Source organism: Chiloscyllium plagiosum, chromosome 21 (assembly GCF_004010195.1).
Source record: "Chiloscyllium plagiosum isolate BGI_BamShark_2017 chromosome 21, ASM401019v2, whole genome shotgun sequence".
Lineage (NCBI taxonomy): Eukaryota > Metazoa > Chordata > Chondrichthyes > Orectolobiformes > Hemiscylliidae > Chiloscyllium > Chiloscyllium plagiosum.
In genome coordinates this window covers 23,633,192-23,644,431 of record NC_057730.1, presented here as the reverse complement: position 1 = coordinate 23,644,431, position 11,240 = coordinate 23,633,192, and the positions used below count along the sequence as shown (strand labels likewise).

Genomic DNA, 11,240 nt, shown 5'->3' with positions numbered 1-11,240 from the left:
AAACACCACCACTCCAAGGCAAAGTGGGTTCCAAACACCGCGCTGCTGTACATCTTTCTCCGGTCCAACTGAGGCGCTGCGTTTGCAGTTCAAGTGAAAAGTGCATTCTTTGGAACCAATTAGAACGGCCGGCGACGCGGCAAAGATGCGGAACAGACCAATTGCGATGTGACATTGGGAGGCGAGGCTGATGATTGACTGGTAGACACACCAATAGACGGGCACAGGTTTCTGGTATCCAATCAGCGAAGGATATTTTGAAATAGTTCACGTGAGGTTGGTTTGAAACGGTTGGGCGCGCGGATAGCGTTTTCGCTGTACTGTGTCGCCAAAAACAGAGCGGCAGAAGAAGACTCCGATCTCTCACACTCTAGTAGAGGGATAGCTTGATCCAAATCACATTCCGTTCTTCCTCACAGTCGGTGCAGAGATACCCCAACCCCACAACCCAGCTCGGCACAGAAACATTTCTGGTTTCGCACAGTTCGGTACAGAGACTCTCGGACTCAATTTTTTTTTTGTTTTTCACCCAATACCCTGTTTGAGTTCGTACCAAAACTTCTTGGACTCCGTCGTTCAGAACCAGTGGCTGATCGAAAGGATTCTCCGTTTGAAAGGTGGGGGAAGGGGACGCAGATTGGCTGAAAATGCGACCGGGAGGTGAGTTTCATCATCAGTTGAAATTTGACCATGGCTGCGTGTAATGGATGGTCTGTACCGGCAGCCATGATGTGGAGGTGCTGGTGTTGTACTGGGCTGGACAAAGTTAAAAATCACACAACACCAGATTATAGATCTACATACAGGGAGAAGATTGGTAACGAGCAGGAGGATTTGGCTTCCTTTTTTTGAGGAGGTGCAGGATGTTCTGCCCCCGATGAATGCCCTTCTCCCACATTTAGAAGTTCTGTTCTGAGGATGTGGAAGAAAGGGCCTGTAAGTCCGAGGATAGTGGAAGAAACACTTTGACTCAAGCTAGAGGTAGAGGATGGAAAGAAACACTTTCGAGCCTATGATTTTCTCGGGGGGGAGGGGAGGAAGGGGGAGATAGTAGGCCATTTAGTGCTGAGCTGGGAAATGTTTGTCACTCGGCTGTTGTGTTTGGAGTTCTCCATTTGAGACGGCTGAGAGGTCCAGTCATTGAATGCATTGATACGTTTTTAGATGTTGAAGATGTCAACGGATATAACGAGAGCGTGGGAAATTGATGTCGAGGTCATGATCTCGTTGAATGACAGAGCAGGTTTGATGGCCTAATCATGTTCTTGGTTACAGTACTTAAAATGTCTATTAAGGAAAAGAATCGGCCACCTAAATCAGGGTGCCTGAAGAGCAAGGTTGAGTTTACCTTGAGTTGACTGGAATTGAATATGGATTTAGTAGGATTTGGTGGTTTCTGTGGTTCGTTGTGGATTGTTATGTTGAGTGAGCGTCTAAAAAAAATCAGTTTTAGACGGACTGTTGCCAAAAAAACACTCACTCTGATCAAATGAGCAATAGTGTCTGACGTTTGGAAAAGTTGTTTGTTTTTTCTTGGGTTGGGGGTGCGTGAGATGTTTCAGCAACTGCAAATCACCTGGCTTGTACTTTTCTAACATGCACTTGAACAATAGTTGAATTGCAAATGTTTACTATCCAAATGTTCTTTCTGAGTGAGTTGGAATATATACTGGTGGGAAACTGATTCCTTTAGTACAGAATAGTGAGTTTTGGAATAATGCTTTTTTGTGTTCACATCAGGCCTGTATCATGTGAAAGAACAAAATTCTTCAAGTCTATAATTTTTTGCATTGTATTTTAAATGAATTGAGGGCTTGCATTTTTTAATCTAACAAATGTGGATTTGATGTTCCTCCAGCGTTAGGATGAAAGAGTAAAGCTCAGTATAAAGATGGTCTGAATAATTGGATAGTTGGCAAAGAACCTTATTGTTATGATGGTAAATGTTTCTTGCATTTCTCTGATTTGACCCAAGCCATAGGAGCAACAGTGGTACAGGATGATGGGTTTATTACTTTAAGGACTGTTGAAGATGGGGAATAGTACTCGTGCTCGTGATTCCTGTTGAAGGGTTTTTGCCCGAAATGTTGAGTTTCCTGCTCCTCTGATGCTGCCTGACCTGCTGTACTTTTCCAGCACCACATTCTTGATTCTAATCTCCAGCATCTGCAGTACTCACTTTCGCCTAATTCATTCATGCCATGAATGAATTAAAATTATCAGCTTGAAGTGGATAGATTTATTGCAGTACGTCATAAGATGCAGGGAGTTTATGTTCATTCCTCCAGCCTGTATTTGATGCACACTGTCTTGGCTACTATGTATCATTTAGCAAAGTAGAAAATGGAATTGGTGCGTTCTGTATGGTTTTTGCATTGTCAGAATTCAGATGATCTGAGATCATTGGTGAATACTATGGATGTGGATGCAAATACACCATTGTATTGTCATTTGTAGCTGTTGAGAGGGATGGGGGGTGAACTTCTCAATCTGCTTTTTTTGTTTGAGACAGTACTGGTGAGGTGTGTCAAAGCTTGGAGCATAACTGTCTCACTTGGATGATGGTAAACATGATTATATCTGGTTGGAGTCTGACACATGTCTTCATGTCCTGTCCTTTGCAGAGTGTGTTCAATGCTGGTTGTGGGGTCCTTGCACGATGTGTATTTCATATGGTCTACTGACCAAGGAAAGGATCATAAAGCATGGTGCTAGTTCCTCTTAGTCAGAGTTTTACAGCATGGAAACAGATCCTTTTGTCCAACTCGTCCATCCTGACCAAGTTTCCCAAGCTAATCTAGTCTGATTTTACTTGCGTTTGGCCCATATTCCTCAAAAACGTTCTTATTCGTGTTCTTATCCAAATGTCTTTTAAATGTTCTAACTGTGCCTGCATCTACCACTTTGTCTAGCAGTTCATTCCACATAAGATCCACTCGCTGTGTGGAAAAAGTTGCCCCTTGGGTCTCTTTTTAAATTTTTCCCCTCTCACCATAAAAATATGCTCTCTAGTTTTCAACTCCCCCATCCTTTGCTATTCACCTCATCTATACCCTCATGATTGTATAAACCTTGATTAGGTCACTCCTTAACCTCCTGTGCTCCGGGGAAAAAAAAGTTCAGCTGTCCCTTTTACATTTCAAACCCTCTATTACTGGTAACAATTGTGTAAATCTTTTCTGCGCCCTCTACAATTTCATAACATCTTTCCCATAGCAGTGGGACCAGAGCTGTGTGTAGTACTCCAAATGTGGCCTCACTGTACAACCGCAACATGACCTCTTGTACTCAGTGGTCTAAACAATGAAGGCAAATGTGCCAAACATGAGCTTTGCCATCCTGTCTGTCTGTGATACAAATTTAAAAGAACTATGTACCGGAACCCCTAGGTGTCTCTGTTCAACAATACTACCCAGGGCCTTACCATTAACTGTATAAACCCTGCTGTTGTTTGTCATACCAAAATGCAACACCTTGTATTTATCCAAATTAAGCTTCATCTGCTACTCCTTGGCCCACTGGTCCAATTGATCAAGTTCCCTTTATAAGTTTAGATAACCTTCACTGTCCCCATTAATTTTGATGTTTCCCAAATTTGTTTATGTAAATGACAAACAACAGCATTGATCCCCGTGGAACGTCACAGGTCTCCAATCCCAAAAGAAACCCTCCACTATCACCCTCTGTCTCTTATCGTCAAGCCAATTTTTTTTAATCCAATTGACAAGGTCTCCCTGAGCCCCATATGGTCTTCATTAGGGGAAAACACTCAAGTCGTCAAATAGTCTTTTGAGAGAAGGAAATGTTTCCCCAAGCAAATCTGGATAATATTTTGTAAATTTGATTTGGAAGCAATGTGTTTCCACATGTCAGGTACTAATGACCCAAGGCAATCCTATGACAGAACAATGGATAGCCAAATTGATATTGGGTGCCTTTTGTACTGTAGTTGCACAAATTTGTGTGGCAGATAAACAATGTTAAATTTTATGCCTGATTTTTTTTTTAAATCTTGGATTGCTGTATCAGAAGCTAAACTTGCAGAAGGAACTCTGGAAGCATAGATGTCGAATTAAATGTGTCCAGGAGTCTGCAGATAGGCATTTTTTGAGAATGAAGTTTTACCTCTCTGCTAACTTTTTGTTTGTTTGGCTGAGCATGTAATTTTCCCAATGCCTATAGTTAGACCATTCCTGAAATGTAAAACACAATTTGAAGAATTCTGGAAAATCCTGGTAGGAAAAAAGGCAGCAAAACACTTTGCGTTTTTGCTCATCCAGATTGGTTGTACCTTTTTTAAACATAATTGGTAAGGAACAATAATTGCTTTAGCAAAGTCTAGATCAAATTATTTTAACTTTTTTTACTTTCAGTGTTGCATTGTAAATGCACAAAATGTTTCTCACTGCTCACGAAACACAAAATTAAGAAACGTTCACCTGTCTTGACGCTACTCAATCTTCCTGATGATGTTCTGCTTTATGTATTGGAATGCCTTCCTGCTCAAGATATTCTGCATTTCAGAGCGGTGAGTGAGTTGTCATTGTATATGTACTGGGGCAAGATTGGAAATAACTTAATAATTAAAGTAATAAATTTCACAATGCTATACAGTAGCGCCTCGACTTGCGAACTTAATCCGTTCGGGGACCCAGTTTGCGAATCGAAATGTTCGCGAACTGAATCAATTTTCCTCACTGTTCGGATAGCGTAAGAATGCTTGGACGTAGCAACAACGCTGTTCACAGCGCATGCGCCAAAGACGAACTGAATGAGATAACGTGGAGCCCGAGAGCTTTTGCACTCAACAAGCGCGTAGCAAAGCAGAACAATGAAACCAAGTGGTTGGACACAGGCTTCTTGCATTCATACCTTTGTTCGTACCTTGAATTTTGTACGTACGTTGAAGCAAAATTTTACGTACAATCCTGTTCGTAAACCGATTTGTTCGTGAACGGGGTTGTTTGTATGTCGAGGCGCTACTGTAATTGTATTATTTGTACTGCCCATCTAATTAAATTATTTTACTGCAACTTGTTCCATGCAGCTGGTGTTATTTTAGATCAGCAGTATTCCTATCTTGTCATTATTGACTAGTTGACTGAGAAGTTTGGCTGAATTCCTTCCTTGGTATGCTTCTAACACTGAATAGCCTGGTTTAAATTTTAAAGTTGATACAAATTGGTCAAATAAGTACTGCAGAGTCAACTTACTGCAAAGCATTGGTGGTATGGCACAATTCATCCTGAAAAGTCACCTCTCTTGTTCCTCAGGTGCTAACTAACCTGCTTTGTCTTTTCCAGCACCACACTGCATCAACTGACTGTCCAACATCTGCAGTCCTCGCTATCTCCTAATTGGTGGCATGGCCTCAAAGTAGTTGCATATTTATTCTTTTGACTTGAGTTCTAAACTGTTTAACTGTCAGGAATGGTTCTGAATACTATGTTCAGAGAAAAGGAACCTCTATTTGAAATAAAGTGAGCTGCAGGGGCTGCATGTGTGCAAAGTGGGTTGCAGATTTTTTTTCCTTTTGTTCGGTGTTGAAATCTTGTACTCTTATCTTTCAGGTGCACTCTCATTTCCGAGCCCTTGTAGATAGTCACTCTAGTGTTTGGGCCCATGCGAACTTTCAGGAGATCTGGCCATCCCCATTAAATCGGTGGCTGTTTGAAAGGTACGGTAAGATGCATTGCTGTTTTTTGTAGTCTAATTTTTAGAGCATCAGCTAACCTTAATTTGTATGCTTTTTAGTGTCCTGTAGGGATGTAGTTGCCACCAATGTAATTATTTCATTTGTTCTTTTCATTTTGTTGTAAAAATTAATTGTCACCAATGCTATCTAGCGTATTTGTGCAATCATCCCCTTTCCTGTTAAGAATGTACAGGGCTTGCGATGTCTACAGTGGTAAAAGAAAACCATTTCGGTATTCCACAGAAAAGCGATTCATGTCTTAAACAATATGTATCTTATTGCATGATAGCAACTATTTGCAAGCTGCATTAACATGATTGTCTCTGTCTCTGTAATAATGTCTTGAAGAAAGACCCAGATTTTATGGTTTAGTCCTCTCAACAAGTCCATATGAAAACAGGGGAGTCTATGTTTTGAGCATTAGCTCTTCATTAGGAATGACGTTCCTGATGAAGAGCTTCTGCTCAAAACGTCGACTTGTCTGCTCCTCTGATGCTGCCTGACTGGCTGTGAGAATCATTGAATCCCTACAGCATGGAAACAGGCCCTTTGGCCCAACAAGTCCACACTGACCATCTGAAGAGTCATCCATCCAGACCCATTCCCCTTACCCCGCATTTACCCCTGACTAATACACCAAACCTAAACGTCCCTGAACACTATAGGCAATTTAGCATGGCCAATTCACCTAACCTGCTCATCTTTGGTCTGTGGGAGGAAACTGGAGCACCTGGAGGAAACCCACATGGACATGGGGAAAATGTGCAAACTCCACACAGCTTTTCCAGCACTACACTTTTTGACTCTGATCTCCAGCATGTGCAGTCCTCACTTTCTCCAAATCCACATGATATCGTCATGGTGTGTGGTGCATAAGGCATTAAATCTTTCAGGCTCTTGTACAGCATCACACCACCCATCCCCCGCCCCAAAAAGCTTGTATTTCCCTTTAAGAATTTTCCACATTGTGTATCAAGTTATGTTTAGCTCTATCTCATCTCTCCCTAACTTTCAGACTTCATAAATTCTGGCAGTTTGGTGTTTCACTGTTCTCCCTCAAACTGGCCTCTTTGGGCTTGGAAGATTGGTAGGTCTTTGGGTTGAAGACTATTAGCTCCTGACAGTTTAAGAACTGAAATTGCTTGTAAATGGGAAAACCATGTATTTCTTGGAATTTCCGCTCAGCAAGAACAATCAGGCTGCACGAATGGGCAATTATAATATGTTTTTTAATTCATGAATTTATTTCAATAAAATCGCTGCCCTTTTGAATTGAACATTCTTTAAACTATGTCCTGGATCTACAACTTCTGCAAGTTTCTGTTCTTTACATGATATTGCCCCTCAAAATAGGCAATATCTCCTTGACATTGTCTTGTCTCTGTGAACATTGGGCATCCCATCTCCGTTGTGGCTTTTACACTATTGTATACACTACATCAGCTCAGGGCTGGAAAACAGCTTGCAGTTGGACCCAGTTGCAGCCCATGTAGGTATCAACAGCGTTGAAAATTCAGGAAAGTGGTTCCGCATTGACAGTTTGAGGAGCTAGGCATTAAATTGAAAAGAAACTCCAGTAATAATCTTTGGATTATGACCTGAGCTGCATGCAAATTGGCATAGGGTACATAAAAATAAAGAGATGAAAGTGTGGGCCCCAGTTTGTTGGGCACTGACATCAGTATTGATGGAAAAGTCTACAGCTGGACCATGTGGGGGCCAGTGTTCAAGTGAGCTGGATAATTCAGGAAGTAGAAAGGGTTTTAAAAGAAATACTGGGGCAAGGAAACATGGAATAAGGTGGTTTGTCAAAGAATAGACAACATAAGTTAACTAAGGTGGGAAGTGAGAGTCACGGAATGTCAGGAAGAGACAGAAAGGAACACACGATAACAATCAAGACAAGATGTTACAAAAATAACAAGACAAAACTAAATGTCAAACAAAAAACATACTGGAAAACATAGCAGGTGGCATCTATAGAGAGAAAATAGTTAACGCTTTGAGTCCAGTGACCGTCATTAGAATGTATCTGTGTGTAACATTTTTAACAAAGTAAACAAATTGATAGCATATATTGAAGTAAATAAATATGATCTGATGGCAGTTTTAGAGACATGGCTGCAGGATGATCAGGTTTGGATCCTGAATATTGATTTATATTACATTCTTGTGAATAAGCTAGCTAAAGATGGCAAGATAGCATTGTTAATCAAAAATGGGAATAGTTGGAGTTGATTTTGGTTCAGGAGATCAGAACGTAGAATTGATTTAGGTGGAGGTGGGGGAAAGAATTCACTCGTGAACCGTCTACAGGTCCCCTAACAATAATGACAATGTTGGACAAAGAATACTTAAATATTGGATAAAATGGCAATAGTAATTTATTGTTAGATGTATTTTATGAAAATCCAGTATACATCACCACAAGCTGGTGCCATTTAAAATTAATAAATTATTTAAAAATTCATAAATCATAGGGTGGCATGGTGGCCAGTGGTTAGCATTGCTTCCTCACAGTGCCAGGGACCCAGGTTTGATTCCACCGTTGGGTGACTGTCTGTGTCGAGTTTGCACATTCTCCCATGTGGGTTTCCTCCCACAGTCCAAAATGTTTGGGTTAGCTGGATTGGCCATAGTCCAGGGGCTAGGTGGGTTAACCAGGGAAAATGCGGGGCTACAGGGATTGAGGGGAGGGATCCTGGGTGCGATGTTCTTTGGAGGGTAGGTGTGGACTTGATGGGCCAAATGACCACCTCCCACATTGTAGGGATTCTCTGGAAAGTTGGGACAAATTTCTTTTTTTCCATACGTGGCTTCTTGATAGATTCTGGAGTCCTGAAACAAAAATACAATGCTATTTGACTTCAGTATAATTGTTTATCAGACCAACTTGAAACGTTTAATTCTTGTTTTCTCTCTCCCCTCTCTTCTCTCACTCCCTTTGTGTGCACACCCACTCTGTGCGTGCACGTGCTCTCTTACTTTCTGTTTTTACTTAAATATTTGGTGACTGTGAAATTGGGATGGTGACCATGAGTGAATTCATTTTTACACACAAACTGGAAAGTCGGATTGGATAGGGTATTTCACAGAATGCTTGAGAGTTTCTTAGAATAGCACGTTTTAGAACCAATCTGAACCGGTTAAGTTAGTTTGGTATTATCTAATGTGACTAGGCTAATTATTGACTAGAGTAAAGGCAACCATATGTAGTAGTGACCATAAAAAGCTGAATCTTACATCCTGTTTGCAAGGGAGATGATTATTTAAATTTGAAATATTAATCTTTTAATTCAATGTTAGCTATGTGAGCTTGAAAGCTGAGGTGAACTGGTGAGCTAGGCTGATGGATAGATCAACACAGATGTGGTGATAGGCATTTTAGGTACATTTCAGAATAAGTACATTCTATTATAAATCTAAAGTGAGGGCTCATCATGGTTAAGTAAAAAAGTTGAGGAAGCATCTAACTTAGGAAAGAAGTGCATGACTGTACAGACAAATGGCAGGTAAGATGGTCTCTGTGACTCTATTTACACAGAGAATTACTGAAATGTTAATCAAGAGGAAGAAATTATTTTGAAAGGAAGCATGTTAGAAATTATCTTTTTTTAAAAAAAAACCAAGAATTTCTGCAGGCCTTAAAAATATGAAATGAGTAGGTGAAGTTAATAGATGGTAAGGAAATGGTGGATGATGTGAACAAATATTCTGCTCTGAATTCACTATAGAGCAGGGATAGAGAATCTTCTTATTAGGTCAGTGACACATTGTCAAAATGAATTGAAGGATGTGTACATGTTCTGTCACTCCAGAACACACATGGCCCTTTGCCAGAGAAAGTTTTGAAAAGGATTGTTCAGCAGAATGTAGTTCTGAACAGTGATGCAACTCAATTATTGAAGTAAATTTGCACTCTTCCTGTCCTGCTTCTCTGTAGGTTTTGCCCTGAAGTGTAGGAAAATGCACTGTTGCCCTTACCAGCTGCAATTGTCACAGGTTTAATTTGGCTTCAAATGATGCCAAATTTGCAAGAAAAGAAAGAAGCTGCCCTTACAATTTGACAGTAATAATGAGCACTAGTATGTTCTGTATAATATTGACCGTGAATGCCAAGTCTTAGAACCACTTGGACTCATCCAACTTAGCAACAGATTTTCTCTTTTCTCTCCATAAAATTTCTCTTTTTTTGCTTCATTCCTTGTAAAACTGCATTAGCATACTCCCCTGGTTAAGCTATTTCACTTCACAACAGCAAGCTGAATCATTATACTGATTCAAGGTCTTAAACCCTTTAAACTAGTGGTTGTTTAAAGATTTGCATTTCAGTGAAGTTAATTCTTGATACTACTTTTGACGTTACATAGTTCAGCCATGGTGACTTTACGCACTGATTCTCCATGCATGAGGCAAAGACATACATCAGCTCATTCAGAACAAATTTGAGGTGGTCCATTTCTTTCTTAACTAGATCGACTAAACCATTCTGAGATCTACTGTGGATGGAGCACCATCATAGTAAGACAACGTAATATTTCAAATTATAGCAGAAGTCTGAGAATTGTTGACTTAATCAGCCCCAAAATATTTTCACCATGCATTGCCGCTCAAGAAAACAAATTCTCTGTAACCTCAATTTGTTGCGATTCAATGCATGCAGATCGCCTGTATTTGTCTCTGACTTGACAACAGTTAGAGTAAAATTCAAAACTCGCTGCAAATCTTTCAGACTTTTCACTGTCCTGAACCATTATCATTAATCTGATGCAGTCTGAGAGATGAGCTCTTACTCCAAAATAATGTAAGCTTTTGTTTTACTGAAATCAGAAAAGTCTGTGGTCCTAATGACATACTTGGAGCTATAGAGATGTGCAGTATGGAAACAGACCCTTTGGTCCAACTCCTCAATGCCAACCAGATATCCCAATCCATTCTAGTCCCACCTGCCAGCACTCAGCCCATATCGCTCCTAACCCATCCAGATGCCTTTTAAATGTTGCAATTGTATTAGCCTCCACCACTTCCTCTGGAAGCTCATTCCATACATGTACCATCCTTTGCGTGAAAAAGTTGCCCCTTAGGTCTCTCTTATATCTTTCCCCTCTCACCCTAGACCGAGTCCCTCTAGTTATGGACTCCCCCACCCCAGGGAAAAGACCTTGTCTATTTACCCTATCCATGCCCCTCATGATTTTATAAACCTTTATAAGATCACTCCTCAACCTCCGATGCTCCAGGGAAAACAGCCCTAGCCTATTCAACCTCTGCCTATAGCTCAAATCCTCCAACCCTGGCAACATGCTTGCAAGTCTTTTCTGAACCCTTTCAGGTTTCACAACATCCTTCTGATAGGAAGGAGACCAGAATTACACACAGTATTCCAATAGTGGCGTAACCAATGTCCTGTACAGCCGCAACATGACCTTCCAACCCCTTTGCTCAGTCCTCTGATCAATAAAGGAAAGCATACCAAGCACCGCATTCACTATCCTATCCACCTGTGACTACTTTCAAGGAGTTTTGAACCTGCATTCCAAGGTCT

The 11,240-nt window shown here is 40.7% G+C and overlaps 1 protein-coding gene across 1 annotated transcript in view; it reads left to right on the top strand.

Moving 5' to 3' along the window:
• The first annotated feature begins 266 nt into the window (after positions 1 to 266).
• ccnf (cyclin F) overlaps positions 267 to 11,240 on the top strand; it is a 60,065-nt gene continuing 49,091 nt past the window's right edge. Inside the window, exons 1-3 of the mRNA XM_043711551.1 lie at positions 267 to 660; positions 4,374 to 4,528; positions 5,571 to 5,677. Coding sequence (XP_043567486.1) covers positions 648 to 660; positions 4,374 to 4,528; positions 5,571 to 5,677 — 275 coding nt within the window. The 5' untranslated portion in view covers positions 267 to 647. The remainder of the gene's footprint in view (positions 661 to 4,373; positions 4,529 to 5,570; positions 5,678 to 11,240) is intronic.